The sequence below is a fragment of the Nannobrachium achirus genome, assembly GCF_963921795.1.
Source record: "Nannobrachium achirus genome assembly, chromosome: 9".
Classification (NCBI taxonomy): domain Eukaryota; kingdom Metazoa; phylum Chordata; class Actinopteri; order Myctophiformes; family Myctophidae; genus Nannobrachium; species Nannobrachium achirus.
The window spans coordinates 7,868,298-7,887,623 of record NC_137818.1 but is presented as its reverse complement, the minus strand read 5'-3'; the positions used below and the strand labels follow the sequence as shown (position 1 = coordinate 7,887,623).

At 39.5% G+C, this 19,326-nt stretch overlaps 2 protein-coding genes across 2 annotated transcripts; both read right to left on the bottom strand.

The window, feature by feature from the left end:
* Positions 1 to 4,188: 4,188 nt before the first annotated feature.
* Positions 4,189 to 14,781, bottom strand: LOC308292063 (eukaryotic translation initiation factor 4E type 3-like). The gene is made up of 7 exons (XM_080734291.1): positions 13,152 to 14,781; positions 11,960 to 12,032; positions 10,704 to 10,798; positions 9,468 to 9,528; positions 9,291 to 9,357; positions 7,691 to 7,846; positions 4,189 to 6,823 (listed from the first exon to the last, which is right to left on the bottom strand). The coding sequence occupies exons 1-7, from the start codon at positions 13,316 to 13,318 to the stop codon at positions 6,777 to 6,779; spliced, it is 666 nt and encodes a 221-aa protein (XP_080590417.1). The 5' UTR covers positions 13,319 to 14,781; the 3' UTR covers positions 4,189 to 6,776.
* Positions 14,782 to 15,076: 295 nt separating this feature from the next.
* On the bottom strand, positions 15,077 to 18,796 carry LOC308292064 (uncharacterized protein). The gene is made up of 6 exons (XM_080734292.1): positions 18,509 to 18,796; positions 18,238 to 18,383; positions 17,528 to 17,595; positions 17,292 to 17,408; positions 16,749 to 16,853; positions 15,077 to 15,351 (listed from the first exon to the last, which is right to left on the bottom strand). Exons 1-6 carry the CDS (start codon positions 18,635 to 18,637, stop codon positions 15,290 to 15,292), a joined length of 627 nt encoding a protein of 208 aa, XP_080590418.1. The 5' UTR covers positions 18,638 to 18,796; the 3' UTR covers positions 15,077 to 15,289.
* Between the last annotated feature and the right edge of the window lie 530 nt (positions 18,797 to 19,326).

The following is a 19,326-nucleotide window of genomic DNA, read 5'->3' as shown; positions in this document are numbered from 1 at the left end:
GCTGACTGCAGTGTTATGAGGATTATAACACTCTGAAGGTCATGTGAGAGGATTGGTGACATGTGGTCACATGATTAATATGATGACTCACCCTATGTGTTGTGACTGAACAGAGAGATACACACAAACACCCCCCCCCCCCCCCACACACACACACACACACACACACACTATCAATAACAACACAAACATATCTACATGAATCTTTCCCTCCACCCTCAAGCCGCTCTTTTTTAGTCATAAAACTACAACGTTAACGCTCAAAAAGACCACAGCGCACTACACCGCGGTGGATAGCCGCCTTCCACCGCGGACCCGACTCTGATCGAGGCTTCAGAGTTGAGCAGTAACTAGTTCATATGGACAGGGTTAGGGTTAGGTTAACTATGGTTCATATGGACAGGGTTAGGTTTAGTGCTTAATTTGTCACAATAGACAAGCTACTGTATACACACATACATGGATCCATAGAATCTTGTTAACAGTAAAAATGTATATTTTTAATATGCCAGTTATTCAGATTGATCATTCCAAATTGATAGACTGACCATCAGTGTTCTGATGGGCCACATGTGCCAAATGTTGCTGCTAATGTTATACTGGGTGCGTAAATTTGGGTAAAAAAAAACGTGCATGACAAATTAAGCACTGACTATATATTATATAGTTCATATCTACAATTCAATTCAATTTTATAGGCAGTCCACAGGTGTGCTCTATGGAGGCCCGGTCCGCAGTCTCACTCTTGGTCTGCAGCTGAGGGTCCGAGCTGTAACAGCAGTCCATGGAACTGTGGAGTGGGAGACACAGAAAGATGTCCACAGATGTGGGGTCCATGGTCGTGCAATGGTCCGTGCTGAGCACGAACCTGCACTCCGCAGTCCGTGTTGGATGACAGCACGGACCATTGCACGACCATGGACCCCACATCTGCGAGCGGGGAACGGGTCCCCGGAGGTGGAATTAGTGGCAGGTCTTGCTGCGACGTGAGTCAGCACAGTGTTCGTTACAAACGCACCGGACTTCACCACTTTTCAACCTATCTTCATATAATTGGTCCTCACTAAAAAATAGCTTTTTTCCTTTTCCTCAGAGGAAGATTGTGGGCAGGTCAGAAACCCATCGTCTTGTGACATCATCGATTGGGAATCCAAGCTAATAGAAAATGCAGGCTTTCTATTCCTGAAAAGTTGCAATGTTAAAGTGGAAGCCATTGTTCTCGCGATAATAAAAAATCAAAATATTTTTTTCAAAAATATTGATTCATTTTTATTATTATTATTATTGTTAGTATTATTATTATTATTATTATTATTTTCTTTTACTTAAGCCAAAGTATTTCATTCTCGCATTTTTGCTTAAACGAGTTGGGGTTGTGGTAGGTGGTAGATGGTGAGCAAGCTAACTGTACTGCACGTGTTGTGTGTTTGCATTGTATGTAATGTCCTAGTCATATGTTTTTGTACTGTATGTAGTGTTTTTGTGTGTCTAGTCATGTGTTTTTGTACTGAATGTAATGTTACTGTATGTGTTTAGGACCTCCTCTAAAATGAGATGCTGCATCTCAAGGGGCAATCCTCTCAATAAATTCTGACCATATCAGCTTTGAGATTTATTTTAAATAAGAGATGGATGGATTATTATTCTCAGTGGTGTAAAGTAAGTAGGCCTGAGGATTTTTACTCAAGTAGCCTACTGTATTTAAGTACAATGTTGAGGCATTTGTACTTTACTTGAGTCTTTCCAATTTGATTTGACATTTCCAATACTTTTACTTCTACTCCACTACAATCTAATCAATTAAATCTCAGATTTAAATATTTACTCCACTACAATTATTTGAACACTTTAGTTACTTGTAGATATAGCTTAATAGATATTTATTATTATTGAAAAACATACATCATCATCATCAACGTAGATTTAACACTAAACAAGGCTCTAACTCGTTCTCCTGCTATACCATCAACATGTGGCCCTTCCACAAGCCTTAAAGGAGAGCAAATCCCTAGCCTCCTTCAAAATTGGTATGAAAAGTCACCTTCAGACAGCTGCTACCCTTGACTTGTAAATAGCCTAAGCCCCCCCCCCCCCCCCCCCTTATTCATTTTTTTCTGCCTTTGTATTTGATGTTATGCTTTTGAAACTGATATTATCCTAGGATCTACAGTAGATAAAGTACTATGTTCTATCCGTCTGTCTTTCAATGTTATATGAGATACTTAAAGTGTAGTTCCTGTGGAAATAAGCCTCGGCTTTCTAGGATCTCCTTTTAGTTGACCTTGTACCAGTGATTTGTACTGTCATGAAACTGTACTTTTTCTATTGCAAACTTCTAATAAATTCTTCAATCAAAGCCATTTGAAAATATCCGATCTACAAGCTCACAATGCATCGTGATGTGATGCATTGTGAGCTTGTAGAGCAGCTATTTTCAAAAGATGTTTGTACATATGAAAACTTGAAATGGGGCGTTCTGCATAATGAGTACTTTTACTTTTAAGTATAGGCCTACATTTTGATGCCAATACTTTGGTACTTTTACTCAAGCACATTTTGAATTCCTGACTTTTACTAACAAGAGCATTTCTACATTTGTTTCACCACTGAGTATGCAAGAGTATTGTTGCCTTTTCATATGTGACGTGATCAACAGATCTCAAACCCTCTGGAAAAGTTGTGTTTTACATTTATTTCACTCCTGTGCACTTCATTCTTCTGAGATCTCATCATACTTGCAAAGAAATGCATGAGATGACAGAACTATGGCAGATCTACAAGCCCACAAGGCTGCCACACTGTAACATGACACTCAATGAATAGTTTATCATTGTTTGTAGATCTGTCATCTCATGTGTCCATTAATAACGCTACAGTTATTGTCTATTCACAAGACAATATGCAGCCTGGAATAATGCATGTCCTTATGTCGCTGTGTCTCTATGTCCTCATGCAGCCTGATCAAATACTCCATCTGATTCCAACCTGAATAAATTAAAAAATAATGTCATTCATGTCATTTTGCGTCCCGCGAAGCTTGGCCAACGAGACCCTGGCCTTCCGTATACAAACAGACATAGACATAGAAAAGTAGACGCTTCCTTCGGCTCTGGGGGCATGAGCTCGCGGGACTCGGCGACCGGTCGGTTCCCACTTCCACGTGCGTCACAGACACGGTATAGTTGCTAGGCCAATCAGAGGCAGGTGATGGGCGGGTCTTTACGTATACGTAGCCTCTAACAACAGCTGAGCCGTGCAAGTGTCCCGCAAAAGACGCGCTGTGATTGGCCAGTAGTCACTTTGACTGGCAGCGTGGTCTCCGGCACTCCCGGACATTCTGCCTCCAGTTGTTGCACGTTGCAATGAACTGCAGCGGCGGAAGAGGTATTTAGTAGGGGTGTAACGATACATTTTAATAGCGATTCGATACATATCTCGATATATGGTTGACGATACGATACATGGATGATATTGGTTCATTCATGGCGAATTGGCGATACGATTCGATTTAATTATTTAAAATCGATATAGTAACTATTTAGCAAAGACATTAAATCTGTGTGAAAGGTGTGGATAGTGCTGGTTTTTAAGGGAAACATGTATTATTATGGATATAAATGAGTAAACACAGTGATTATCTGCCAAATACATGGACGTTGTATATTGACAAACGTGCACCTTGACATGAACCCAGAGATTACACACATTTAGATAGACCAGTGTAGCTATATGGAAAGGAAAAGTAATTAAACCCCTCCTTTTAATTCTTTCTTCTTAAAAATGCTAAATACAATGCACAAGTAGGTAGTATCGATACAATCGATTCTTTGCACTGCCGATTCGATACGATACAAAATTAAACGATACGATTCGATTTTAGCTGTTTTCATTTCGATCTACTAATTTTTTAAGTTAAAAACGATATTTCGATACAGTTACTATATCGTTACACCCCTAGTATTTAGCTTTTTATATCTGTGCAAACAGACACCAAACTGACCAATCACAGTCCGGACAGACACGGGGACAAAACCGACAATGCCAGATGTCCGCTCAAAAATCACCAACGGGAAACATTTGCATAAATTTGCATACATTTCTTAATGACATTTTGTGTGCTGAAGGTTGCATAATTGCAACAATAAAATATTATTTCACAAATCCTCCCATATTTGAAACAAATAAAACCAACAACAATGTGCAATATTGTTTTATCAAACTGTAAATCTTACCAATCTCATACTAAACATTTCTCTACGGTACACAGCGATATTAAGGCTCTAATATACAAAACATAACTCATAAAAAAAGCCTAATATTGCATTGTCAGGATTAACCGTAAGATGCGATAAAGTGACTTTAAAAGTGAAAGATCTTGTAATGTTATTATAAAATAATAATTAAAAAACACTGCAATCTATTCTGCTTCAGATGTCCCAACATCGTGTATAAAAGATACAAATATTGTCGCTTCGATAACATTTGACATCAACATTATCTCATGATTCAGAAGTATTGTAGATCTACATTAACGTGATTCAGAGGTCTTGTAGAGCAGTGGTTTTCAACATTTTCAGACTGTGACCCCATTAATAATCATATATGAACTAGTGGGGACCCCCCATAATAATCATAAATATGAACTGGGGACCCCCACCCTGTAGGAGTTGAGGCTTGACATTTATGTTGATTTGTTTCCACATAAATATTGTGAAAATAACAAGTCTACAAGTGCAATGTGTTACTTGTGAGCTTGTAGATCAGCTATTTTTAAAATGTTTGCCTCTTTCTTATTAGTGTCCTTATTTGTGTGCAAGCGATATTATCGTTTATCGTGATAAAAAAACACTCATGATAATCGTATTGTGGAGATTTACATTTATCGTGATATCGTCCTCGTCATGTCATGCAAGGTTACCATTTAAACCCTCTATAATTGGTAAAAGGTACTTATAATATATGTACTTGATACAGTCTTTTTTTTCACTGTTTTAAATGTCTTTCCCAAAAAATAGCCAATCTACAAGCTCACAACGCATCACAATGTGACTTGTAGATCGGCTATTTTTTGGCAAATGTTCTGCCCCAGGATAATGGATTTTTGATTATCGTGATAATATCGTATATCGCAATGTCTTTTGTCACAATAATCGTGACAGACATTCGGTTCATTCATTAATAGTTAGATGACAATTTGGCCAATGTTTGACCAGTCTTGTATAGAATACTAAGTGTGTTGATTACTTTTGCAGTAGTCTCGCGTAGCCAGACAACTATTCCACAATCTCCGAATGCTATATAGAGTCTGGAAGAGCAGCTCCCGAACGGCGAGTATCAGAAGTAGCCAGTGCTGCACTGAACTGTAGTCCCATTGGAAACATAACAGAAACACAATAGCTCAGACAAAGTCATTCGAGCGGCCTATTCTTGTTATGAGTGTATAGTTTAAGAAAACGTTTGAAAACAACATGGAAGTAACACCAACAACACCAGAGAAAGACGAAATAATGCCCCCAAAAATAAAGAAAGGAGACATAACGCTTCCAGTAGGACATGTTATTGCTACTGCACCAAGGGAGCGGTTGCGTCACATCCGCTTTTATCTCGCACTCATCATTTTCTTCCCCGGTTTGCCAGACTGTATGCCGGGAGCATTTGGCCAAATCGCGGAGGCAACAGTCTGGCCACGCGAGACTACTTTTGCAGTAATGCAGTAATGGCATTCTTTTTCTTATATTAAAAAAGGTCTTAAAAGTCACTTCAGTCATTGGGGGACCCCGCCCAAAATCACGTGAGGGGGTCCCAACCCACAGGTTGAGAACCACTGCTGTAGCTCATCTTACATCATCCAGAGGTCTTGTAAATCATCTTACATTAAAAAATAAAAAAGAAGAAAAGAAAAAGAAACCCAACATTCAGAGGTCTGTGAGATCAGTGCTTTCCTGGAAACATGGACAAAAAATCCGATGACTCTCTCTCTCTCTCTCTCTCTCTCTCTGTGTCTCTCTCTCTCTCTCTCGACTCAAACAAAGCAGAAAATAGTAATTAGAAAGGTGAAATTCTGTGAAATTACAAGTGTGGTTGCCATGACGCGAGTCGCGAGGAATCCACTGGGAACTGAATTCCGTACGTCTTACCATTTATATTAGATATTGTTGTGATGCCAAGTGAAGCTTGACCTAAAGCTTCACCTTTCTGTTGTGAAGCCTTCCAACCCAGTGGCGTCAGTTCAGAAAAGGCTAAGGTATGGCAACATGACTGACACCAGTCATGTTGCCATACCTTAGAAACGGGCACAATGAAAAGTACATTTTATTATTTCCCCCGGTAGCCAAGGTATGGCAGCTGCCATAGCTTGCCATACCCAATTGACGCCTCTGTTCCAACCCGGATTACATTAAAAAACACTGGTTCACTTTGCCGGGAAAACATTCTCGGACCAAATACAATAGTGTGTTGGCTATAGCAACCACACTAACTCATTATTCTTACAATAAAACCAATTCAGAGTTGTAGTGTGACTTCGACGGTAGCAGCAGTTGATCCGATCACGATGCTGGTTTGTTTTCGTAACGCCTTGTCGCCCCCACCAGCGCGAACTCAGCGTTACAGTATATATATATATGTCCTGAAATGCACCATTTCAAAGTGGCACCGCGCAGGCAGCATGGTCCTAAAGACCGCCGTGTGCCACGGTTCTAAACAAACCTAGAAGCAACTAAAGAAGGCAGTCTCAGTGTCTCAGAGTGTTTAGGAACGTCTCACAACGTTGAGCTCTAACGTCTGGAACGTCCTCCTTCGAACGCATGGTGCTCCTCGTGGGCTGAAAGCACAAAGAAAAACAACAACTATTAACTCATATGGATGTTATTGTAAATGACTGTAATGTAAAGTTATGTTTAAATATTATTGTAATAGCTGTAATGTAAAGTTATGTTTAAAACCAAAATGAGTCAGAATGGTATTATTGTAAACACATGTTTTAAAACCACATACTCATGTTTATAAATCAGAAATCACAACTATAAAAGATATCTGCTATTATTATCATTATTATTATTACCCCTATTAAAAGACAGCTCTAAAGGAGATCTGCATTCATTAGTGTGGTTGCCTGACAGGGCAACACATTATAGTTCTAGGGAAACTTTATATACTTATAGGTTAACTGTTTATAGACTGTTTATAGACTGTTTATAGACTGTTTATAGACTTTTCCGCTGCCATTGGAAATGGCAGGGATAGGGAATCAATAGGGAATCAATGGGAGTGGGAATCAGTAGGTAATCAATGGGAGTGGGAATCAGTAGGTAATCAATGGGAGTGGGAATCAGTAGGGAATCAATGGGAGTGGGAATCAATAAGGAATCAATGGGAGTGGGAATCAGTAGGGAATCAATGGGAGTGGGAATCAGTAGGGAATCAATGGGAGTGGGAATCAGTAGGGAATCAATGGGAGTGGGAATCAGTAGGGAATCAATGGGAGTGGGAATCAGTAGGGAATCAATGGGAGTGGGAATCAGTAGGGAATCAATGGGAGAGGAATCAATAAGGAATCAATAATATTGGTCGAGCTTCACATGACAGTTAGCTTACTGTGAATATAGTCAGCCACCGTTAGCAACCACACTCGCAATGTCAAATTGCATCTTTCTAGTTATTATTATTATTATTATTAAAACATACTCACGTTTATAAAAGACAGCCTTAAAGCTGATGTCGGGCAGCAGCTCATAGATGCGTCCCAGGACGTTAGCCTCGTTAGCATAGCAGGCGTTTCCGTTCCACACCTGGACGACATCTTCTCTGTCTCTGACACTGATGCTGACCCCGATCACCTCATCCTCTGTACGGACACAATACCATTAGTATTATTATCACCTCATCCTCTGTACGGACACAATACCATTAGTATTATTATCACCTCATCCTCTGTACGGACACAATACCATTAGTATTATTATCACCTCATCCTCTGTACGGACACAATACCATTAGTATTATTATCACCTCATCCTCTGTACGGACACAATACCATTAGTATTATTATCACCTCATCCTCTGTACGGACACACTATGATTATTATATTGTTGGGTACAGTAGAGTATGGAGAGAGACGGGAAACAGGGAGATACTGGAAACTGGGAGAGACACGCATTAGAGCCAATAGATCGTCATGGGCAACTGGCGGCCCGGGGGCCCCCACCTTCACTTAATGCGGGACGCTGGTTAATACTGGAATACTGATATATTATTGATTTCAGCTGTTGCAATTCCAACCTTGCAAACATGACTCACTTCAGTTACTTCAGTCTATATTAGTAGTTTATGACTAGTACTAGTCTTTTTTTTTGTCCAATTGTATTTGTATTTAACATAAGAACATATAAATGCATTAAAAAAAAAAACATTACTTTTCATGGTTCCAATTCAAAATCTGCTAAAAGAATAATTCCAGATTCCAATTCAAAAATAACTGCATGCATTGTGGTCCTCTGGAGTAAATGTAAAAATAATAGTGGCCCTCTCATCATTAAAGTTGCCCACCCCTGCAATAGACGCATTTCCAGAACACGTCACACGGCTAAGAACCAGTATGCATGAACCCCACCGCTCATAGGATGTAATGGGTGGTCACTGCACTGAGTGCACTCGCGTTTAAAAATGCATTCCATCAAACTTCCAGACGCTGTTTTTCTCCCAGTGTGGAGGAAGAATGTTTAGGATTATTTACTGTGATCTCTCTTTAAATATATAATCCTTGGTTTCTGTTGTGTGTGTAAACAATAATAGAGATTCAAAGCAGATGTCCTAAACACCTACAGTCGCCGTCATCAGAACAGAGGGAGCGCTCCTGATGATCAAGTCCCTGCGATTGCTCGATCAAGTCTAATTTATGCTCCGTCCCAAGACGGTGTCACACTCAGATATATATATATTAGATGGATTGTGTAAAAAAACTTTCAGATGCCATAGCACCCCGAATCATAAATGACTGTGGAAACTTCCCACTGGACTTCAAGCAACTCTGTTATAAATCCTTGTTTTGAGTGTAATATTGTAATATTTTGAAATAGGCCTATGCACTTGATCTTCATGAGCTGTATGCCATAAAAATGCAAAAATGTAACAACAAAAAAGGTTTGGAATAATTCACTGCATGTGCAATGTATCTAGAATAGCTTTTTTCAAGAAATATATGAATGTTTCAAGAAAAACTACTTTTACACAATATTATTCTTTATTTTTTAGATGGATCTGTATATATCTATACATTGATAATAATTACCTGAGGCACAGTAATCAGTGAACTGCTCTCCAATGGTGGCCAGGAGTAACTCCTTCCAGACCGCAGACTGTGGAGGAGACGTGGATTCATGAGAATAATAATAATTAAGTTATTACACCACAGGGTGTGCATTATTATGGTGGTTATTGGCACACCAGCCTGTAATTAATCACTCACTGTGGATTCTTTTGGGACTTTCATTTTCCAAACTCCACCTTTGGCGTTGCTCTCTTCTTCCCTGTAAACAAGCAGACGTTCACCTTGTGAGCTTGTAGATCTAACTATGTAAACAAGCTTACGACACACTGTTCACCTTGTGAGCTAGCAAAAAAAAAAGACAAAAAAAAGCTATTACAATTTTAGTAAAGTAAACTCTTATATCTGATATTTAGTCAACTAAAACTAGACTAAAAGTTAAAAAAAAATGAGATTACTATAATGACAAAAACTAATTGTAATATTATTCAGATTAAAGCTAAAACTAGAAAGATGCAATTCTGGGTCATTTGCAAGTGTGGTTTCACTGATTCAAGTAGTGAGGAATCCACTGGGAAATGAATCCCATCTTACAATTGATATTAGATATAACATTACTCAGAAAGTTTACAAAATACAGGGTCACTTTGCTGGGAAATAATTATCAGCCCACATATAATAGTATGTTGACTATTAGTAGCAACCACAGTAAATGCATCAAAATGAACAGATATTCCTCTGTCATTCAAAACTTTGTGACTCTGTCGTGCAAACAGAAGCACGGCGGATATATATACATACTATGCAGTAGGCCAATATATATATTGTTCATTTTGATGTACAGTGGTGAACCTGCAATCTGGCTAGCCATCGTCAAAGAAAAGGTCCTTTTCTCAGTTAGTTTGTTCTCGAGAGACAAGTGAACCTGTGAACCTGCAGTGTTTTGTAAACCCTTTGAGTGATGTTATCCAGGTAGGGCGGCTGCACAACAGAAAAGCTCATCTTTAAACATGACCTCACAACATCTAATATAAATGGCAAGACGGAATTAATTTCCCAGCGGATTCCTCTTGACTGTGGGTATATATTAGTACCATAGAGGTCTCCTCTCCCCCCTCATCAGATGGTAGGAACATCTCAGAGTGTGTTAGGGTGTATTACTGTATGTTAGGGTGTAATTAGTACCATAAAGATCTCCTCTCTCCCCTCATCAGATGATAGGAACATCTCAGAGTGTGTTAGGGTGTATTACTGTATGTTAGGGTGTAATTAGTACCATAAAGGTCTCCTCTCTCCTCTCATCAGATGATAGGAACATCTCAGAGTGTGTTAGGGTGTAATTAATACCATAAAGGTCTCCTCTCCCCCTCATCAGATGATAGGAACATCTCAGAGTGTCTTAGGGTGTATTACTGTATGTTAGGGTGTAATTAGTACCATAAAGGTCTCCTCTCCCCCCTCATCAGATGGTAGGAACATCTCAGAGGCAGGTTGTTCACTCCAGGTATGTTGTTGTAAACTCTCCAGAAACTCTGCTCACAACACAAACAACACAGAGACACACATAGAGAAGCAATGTTAAGCTTCAGAGTATTTATATTATTTCATATTTCATTTAGTTGTTTATTTAGACGGGACAATTCATATTAATGAACATTACATGAAGCAATGTAAATACACCAGATTTAGCAAGATGCTTTTTCGTCCGTAGTCCCCAAACATCAACATCAACAATACTGTCATACAAAATAATATACAAAATACAAAATATATTTAGAAAACAGTAGAAAATAAATAAGAAAAAGAGAGTAGAAAAGGTTACTTTAAAACTAATTCTAGGGCAGACTATTGTGGACCGACAAGTCACACATGATCACAAGACTGGTTACTCTTCAACCACTGTTTCAATAAGACCCTGGGGAAGTGGGGATCTCCCTTAGTGTGACAGGGAGCTCATTCCAGTATTGACAACCTTTAATGGAAAGGACGTTTTGACTATTAATCTATTTGATGTACAGTAACAATAGTCAGGGAGAATTAGCAGAATACCTGTCAAATCTGGGAATAAATTCCTTACCAAACAATTTCTTCGCCAATGTGTTCGTAAAGGTGTCTAGTAACATATCTAACAAAGATTGAAATTCAACATCCCTAGGAAAATCTTTGTCAGCTAGGGTAATTCTGGGTCTCATTCACTTGCTATACACTATACTATAAGGGAAATAATGACTCCCAAAAAATATGCTTTAAGTGGGATGTGAGGGGTCTAACTAGGTGTTTTTTAATTATTCTGAATCCATTGCAAGCATTTGTTTTGCACGAAAAACATTCCATGGGCTAAAAATGGACCCCCATACCACTGTGAAAAGTGATAACTCATCACTAAACCATAATTTGTATGGACTGTTTTTAACCCAAGAATCTAGGGGGCTTTGGAATAGGGGCGCTGGTGTTACATTATGCAGACTACGACAAACGCACATGGAATGCACATTTTCATAAAACTGTCTAACGGTACTGACGTTTGCACGCAACATTTGAAAACAAAACGTGGCATTGCGGGTTTGCCTATTGAAGCCATTATGGGAGTTGTGTGTGTGTGTGTGTGTGTGTGTGTGTGTGTGTGTGTGTGTGTGTGTGTGTGTGTGTGTGTGTGTGTGTGTGTGTGTGTGTGTGTGTGTACTGTGTAGTACCTGTACAGTTTCCACAGTGTAGATCTTCTTCAGGTTTGACTCACATTCAGCTGCTGTCGTTCCTGGCAGAGATCTGACAGATCATAGGAAAAGAGATCAGATACAAGGTCTACTCAAAGGAAAGGAAGCACAATGGCTTGTTTACAATGGGCTCCTTTTGTACTGTAATTCATAAAATGATTCTATATTATGATATTTTGCACTATGATGCACCTTTGTATGAGGATAAATAAACAGACTTGTGTTGACAGGGTCTGGTTTTGTTTAGTTTCCAATAAGCACATAGACTACTGACTACAACAACTGTACACAGTGTTTATGTTACTTTGCTTCCGGAGTGTAACCAAATGGACCCGATCGTTACATTCTGTACCTTGGGGTTACGAAAACACCTAGCTGTGGTCCAGAGCCGAGCTAGAAAACACGCAAGACGGCTCGGTTCAATATATTTAACATAATCCCTGATACGATAGTTCCTAGGTCTTTGCAAAGGGCTTGCATTGACTGACTATGGGAGCCAACCCAGGACAAACTGACTCTATGGGAGCCAACCCATGACAAACTGACACTATGGGAGCAAACCCAGGACAAAAGTGTGGAGGATTTAGAGCTAACAACACTGTATGTAGAGCTCTAGACCCTGATGTTAGGATGCATTTACTATGAAACCCTGCTGCTCATGAGTGTCAGTCAGTCAGTCAGTCAGTCAGTCAGTCAGTGACGCCTCAAGTCATACTCCATATATGGCCAAGACAGAATTCATTTTTGCAAGCGTGACTCGCATCACGGCAACCACACTTGCAAATTAATTCTGACCTTTATGCCCATATATGGAGATATCCCTGATGTCATCAATTATATTTAGCCCATATCTGGACACATTGTGTCAGTCTGTTGATTCAGTTCTTCTCGCCCTTAGGGCGTCATACTGGTATTATATAGTGTTGTTGGACAACAAAAGGCAGGTTCATTTTGCTGGCAAAAAAAACTCTGACCTGTGTTGCCAATAGCAACTAATAATAATAATACTAATAATAATAATACAATAATAACTATTTTAAAAAAAGGAGTTAGTAAGTTGTATGGGTTGCAAATAAAGCTTCGTCACTCATGGATGTTTATCTGGGTTAAGCAGACATGACTAGTCAACCACCAAGCATCAGACATGACCAGCAGAGAGCAGATTGTTTACCTGTCCAGCCAGAAGGTCCAGGCAGAATGCAGAGGCAGGCTAGTGACGTCATCCTCCACACAACACATGTTTACAGATGTGTCGTTGATGTTTACAGACGTGACGTCATCAATGTCCAGCTGCTTCAGACTGTTGTTGTTGTTGTTGTGGTGTTGGATCAGCTCCATGACGTCACCCAGCAGAATAAAAAAAAACAGGGAGATAAATAAACAGTCGTTCCAGTCAGATGGAGTAGTTGTGATTAAAGGTGAATTAATTAATTAGTCAGTGTTAATCAGGTCAGATCAGATCAGATCAGCTGCTGACTCATTGCACTCAGCTGTGAGTCTGACAAGACACAACAACATAGGGCCGTGACGTCACTGTCTGCTAGAGATGGGACGTACGCGAACGGATCGAGTCTTTCGAACAGTTCTTTGAAATGAACGATGGGATCCTTTTCGCAGTAGGGAGCCAGCCGTTCCTTCTTTTGAGGAGGGGGAGTCAATTCTTTAATAAGTTAAAGTGTCAATACTGCAATGTGGAAATACTGTACCACAAGCAGATAGAGGTTCGGAATTAAAATGTCCTCGAGTAAAAAAAAGTCAAAATGCACTTAAAATACCAATAGAAAGTACTCATCATTATGCAGAATGTCTCATTTCACAAGTTTTCCAATGAATAAAATGTAGAAAAATCATTTGAAAATAGCAGAACTACAAGCTCGCAATTTGTGAGCTTCGGCTATTTTGAAATGGCGGAAATGTATACATGGCCGAAAAAATCATGATTGAACTGCATTTGTAATTTAAATAAAAATAAAAATCTACAAATAAACTAGTAACTAAAATGAGTCTTTTGAACGGCTCTTTGAAAAGAACGGATCCCAGAGATCCAGCTCACTTCAAAGAGCCATAAATCCCCTACCGTCTGCTGCGCAGCGCTGCGCAGCACTGAGAGCGTCTAGATTCTGGAAACTAAAAGCCCCCTCTCTCCTTAAACAAAGGACTCCACGTGTTATCTGTGTATACATTAATGTCATTTAATTTATCTCTGTATAAATTAATTATATTTAATTGCGTGTGTTGCTGTGTTGATGTGTTAATGTTGGATGAAATGAAACGCAGTGGGTTATTATTGTGTTGCTCCAGAAGCTGCATGGTGAACTGGAACGCCTCCTCTCTGTGACATAAGGTAGTTTGTTTCCCTGGATTACATTGTAAGGCAGAAACATACTTCCACTAAATAGGGCCTGGAATTTCGTCATTTTGGCCATTTTTTGAGGACACAATAAGGCCAAATGCCAGGGCAGGAAGGAAGGCCATCAAATAAAAAGATTTTAGTCCATTGAAAGAATTTGATGAATTTAAGGGTTAATCTGCAGTGAAATAGATAAATGATGGCATTTACAATCTGATCCATTCTCAGCCCTGCACCAAAGTCACTGGATTAATTTAAAGATGGGGACATCAGGGGTTCCCAAACTTTTTTGTCTCAGGGCACCCCGGTGGCGTCAGTTCAGCAAAAGCTAGGTATGGCAAAGATTTGGAGTCCTCATGGAAAAGAGGTATTACATTTTGTATTACACGGTTCTATTGTGAAAATAGCAGATCTACATGCTCACAACGCCTCACACTGCGAGGCGTTGTGAGCATGTAGATCGGCTATTTTGATAATGTCTTTTTTTTTTTAAGTTTTGTTAGTTTTTTACACAGCCTGGAACGGTTGTTCAAGTGCAGCTAAACTTGGCATGTTAGTAAACGTGACACAATTAACAATAATGCATTGCACCTGCGCAGCTGACCTGCGGAACCTGGGAATATAACATGTTGTCAAGATGGGGAGAATACAAGAGTGGAGAATATAATCATAATGCATTTGTAGTTATTTTTTTGTAGTTAATTTAACAACATAATAACCAGAACAGATAGACAAAGAGACATTCATGGATTAATTTATATTTAAAAGTAACTTTTATTTCCCCCCATGGACCCAGGGTATGGCAGCTGGGTCCATATTTTAGGACGCAGAGGGAATGTTGATCCCATATGTCAAAGCGCCAGGAATGATAAAACAAGATGAGTGTGTCTTCGGTATTTTAGATGGTGGAAACTTCAGGAGAAAAACATGAAATGCCCATTTGAAGATGTGAATGATTTTTATGACATATTGTTCTCTGCTTTCTTCACAGCAGCTGTCATGTTGTCTGCCGAGCAAAACTCTGCAAGGAGAGAGAGAAACACATGCATGTAAGGAGAGAAAGACATGAATATGAGCATAGAAACACGTAGGCCTACATATGAGCACAGGGGCGTCACACCACATTCTGGGCCCTGGGTACAAGGATTCATGAATGGGAACCCATTATTATGCATTATTTTGTGCTTTAACTATTGCAAAATAGCAGATATACAAGCTCACAGCGTGGCACCGAGTGCCTCGCTGCGAGCTTGTAGATCAGCTATTTTTGAAAAATCGTGAACATTTGTGCAGGTCTTTGAATATTTTTGACACGATTCTATAAATGTCTTCTAAATCCTTCTAAGGTTTTTTTTTGTGTGAAAGATCTATGTTTCCATGTCAGTGGTGCTCAAACTTTTTCATGTGAAGGACCCCCAAAATGATATGTATTTGGCCACGGACCCCCATCTCAAAATTTTAGTTTAGTTTTTCGCTTAAAAAATACATATAGGCCTATTCAAATATTTGCACACATTTTCTCGTCTTTTCAAAAAATATCAGATCTCCAAGTTTGCAGCTGTGAGCTTGTATATCTGCTATTTTTCAATAGTTAAAGTATAAAATAATAAAGGCCCCTCCACCTTGGGCCCTAGTAACTAAGTCCTACTTTCCCCCCCAGTGTGACGCCCCTGAATGAGCAGAGCATCTTCTATTAGTCTAGTTGTTGGAGTAGACCTCTGACTTCCTCTCAGCTTCCCTACTGTCTGTCGGTCTCTGGTAGGGTGACAAAGGGGGACATCTGGTCCCCCTTTGCGAGGGACAGTCCCACATTTCCATGACTTTTCAGGTGTCCCCCAAATTGAGACTCTGTCCCACATTGTGACTGGCAGGTATTGATATAGGTGCGTTGATTGTTGCTGAAGCTCTTTAACATGAGCTCACAGCAAGCTAGACTGGACCACACTGAACTACTATATTAATATGTTATAGGGCATACCATTGTAATGTAAATCTCTCATTGTCTCTTTTACCTGCAAGATATGTTTTTAAGACTGTTATTAAAATAACAAGAGAAATATCCCCTATAGGGGAGTAAATAACAAATTAATAGGCAGTATGAGGGCTATGGTCGAATATGACATCAAAGCATAAGCATTTATTAGCAACTTACGGTAAGTAATAATTTGCTATTAACTCCCTGCCCGCCCGTCCCACATTGTCCCACACAAGTTGTACTTCTGTCCCTCAAATGAACAGTTTGGATCTGGTCACCCTAGTCTCTGGTCTCCTGCTCAGTTCTCCTGTCTGGCTCTCCTACACTATCTCCATCTCAGCTTTCCTTACAGCCGTCACACCACATGTCCCCCAACAATAATAACTGCTACAGTAGCTCACTAACTGACTGACAAGGCTTTTGTTTCGTGAGTTGGATTGAACCTTGTTCCTGGTTGTAGTGGAAGCTGGCTGGCAGAGAGAAGTTCAAACACTTGGCCTGCTGATGAAACACTTCCAGGTCAGATTCCTCCAGGCTCGGCCCCCTCCCTGGAAAAACAATGCAAATAATTATGCAATGTGTGTGTGTGTATATATATATATATATATATATATATATATATATATATATATATATATACAATTAAATTGTAGTGTGCTGGGCTGTTGTTAGTTGACTGTGTGGAGAGACTTCCCAGCATCTGTGTCTGTCAATGTTCTATAGTGTTATTATGTGTTGTTGGTTTTTTGTTAATATAACCATTATTTTATGTGTTTAGGGAAACACTGTACGCTAATCGTTGTAGAGAACACCCCCTCCCCTCTGTGTTTTGTTCAGTGTGTGTGTGTGTGTGTGTGTGTGTGTGTGTGTGTGTGTGTGTGTGTGTGTGTGTGTGTGTGTGTGTGTGTGTGTGTGTGCGTGTGTGTGTGTGTGTGTGTGTGCGTGCGTGCGTGTGTGCGTGCGCGTGTGTGCAACATACTATTTACCAAAAATATACAGAGAGTGAATGGGGGAGTCGATCTCTCTGACTGAGGTGGTGAAGTTGAAAACCAAACAGTTCACACAAGTAGATAACAAACTGAGCCTGCTAGCTGCACCTTCAACTGGGGAAGAGAGGAGAGTAGTACATGATGATGTTACATGTCATTTACTTTTTACATCCTTTATGTCTATGTCAACTGTGCTGTATCTTACATTCATGATGATGTCATCTGTGGTATACCTGCAACATCTATGGTGATGTCAGAGATAGCATTCATGTTGGCCTGAGAGCTGCCACAGGTTCCATTTCTGTAGACAAGGACATATACAGTACTCTTATGAACACATCCTTTTTTAGGCAAGACAGCTTTATTTATTAGTAAGGGGATTTTATAAGATATCTGACCAATCTGCGAAGTAAATCGTTACCAAGAAATGTCTTCACCAATGTTTTTCTAAAGGTGTATATAAAAAACTGATTTAAAATCGGACCCACAAAACAATGGTTTAGTGATGAATCATAATGTTTCACCGTTTTGTGGGGGCCATTTGTATCCCATGGAATGTTTTTCATGCAAAACAAATGCTTGCAATGGATTCAGCATCATGAAAAACCCCTAGTTTGACCCCTCACATGTTACTTAAAGCAGATTTATTTTTTGTATTTTTTTCCTGTATAGTAAAGTTGGAAACACTTTACTATAAGGTACAAAGTAATACACTTAGTTAATGCTTAACTAACACTTTATTCCTGATTAACTAATGGGACAGAAACACAAATCATTTTTTATGAGGTTTCCCCGGGAGTTGAATTTCAACCTTTTAGTACATATTATTACACACCTTTAGAAACACATTGGTGAAGAAATTTCTTGGTAACAATTTACTTTGCAGATTTTCTTATGTTCCCCTTACTTTAAAGTGCACACTCTCTGTACACACATAACTCACATTCGATTGTGTTGCGTCATGACAAGCGTGCTGTTGTCCTCAGGAGAAGCTGCGATGTCAATCCAAGAAGAATGTGTCATCTTCAGAATAGAATTAAAGTGGTCATGGTCTGAAAACCCTTCGAGGAAGTTCCAACGACCTGAAAGCTGTTGAAAAGACAAAGACACACAGACACACGCATGCACAGTTAGTTAGTTGACCAGAGTCCCTTGCTAAATACCGGTATCAGAAATATGCAGTAAGAACGATGTAACATTTGTTTGAATTAGACCTGGGCATTGTCCATAGTCAGTGGTGTGATGATGGTCTCACAGTCCCGTGGAGGTGTTGCTGCCGGTGCGGTTTTACCAAGACTCAAACTCCCGACCAAAAGAAACGCAACGTTCCACACAATAAACATGGCTGTCAGATCAAGTTTCTTCACAAATGTTTACTAGTGTAAAAAGGTTCCAAAAAGTAGACTTGGAACAAAAGAATGTTGGAAAAAAGGCAGACAGGACAACAGCTTTGACTGATGTCTAGCAGTAATCTCTATCAAATGGTCTTTGAAAATGTGACTGAAGCCAGCAGTATTTATACAGACACTGTGTGGAGAGGTCAGTTTCTCCGCAAACTCCAGGATTTGTTAAAATTGTTATTCCCCTAATTTTCAAACTTTAACAGGTGTTTCCTGTGTTTTCTCCGTCCCAGCCTGCCAGGATTGGGCAACATTGGACTTTCAAAGGTTCTGCTGTCATTAAACAGCCTTATTCTGTTCCAGGGGGTTTCAGAGTAGGTTCTCTGTGAACTGCCATTTCACAACAACACTGCTGGATTTCTGCATAGAAGTAAACAATAACAAATGTATTTATTTTATTTTTATTTTCAATAAAGTGCCTTTCCAGACCTTAAAGGATGCTTAAACAAGAACAACAGCACACTGAAGCAACACACAGGGTTCCCACATATCTTTACCAATTAATTTCCAAAACTTTTCCAAGACTTTTCCAGAATATTTAACCCGATTTCCAGGACTATATAACAATAATTCAGCTCAATAACAAGTCGCTTACTCCTATGTGCAATGCCTAAAGACAGGTAGTGTATGAC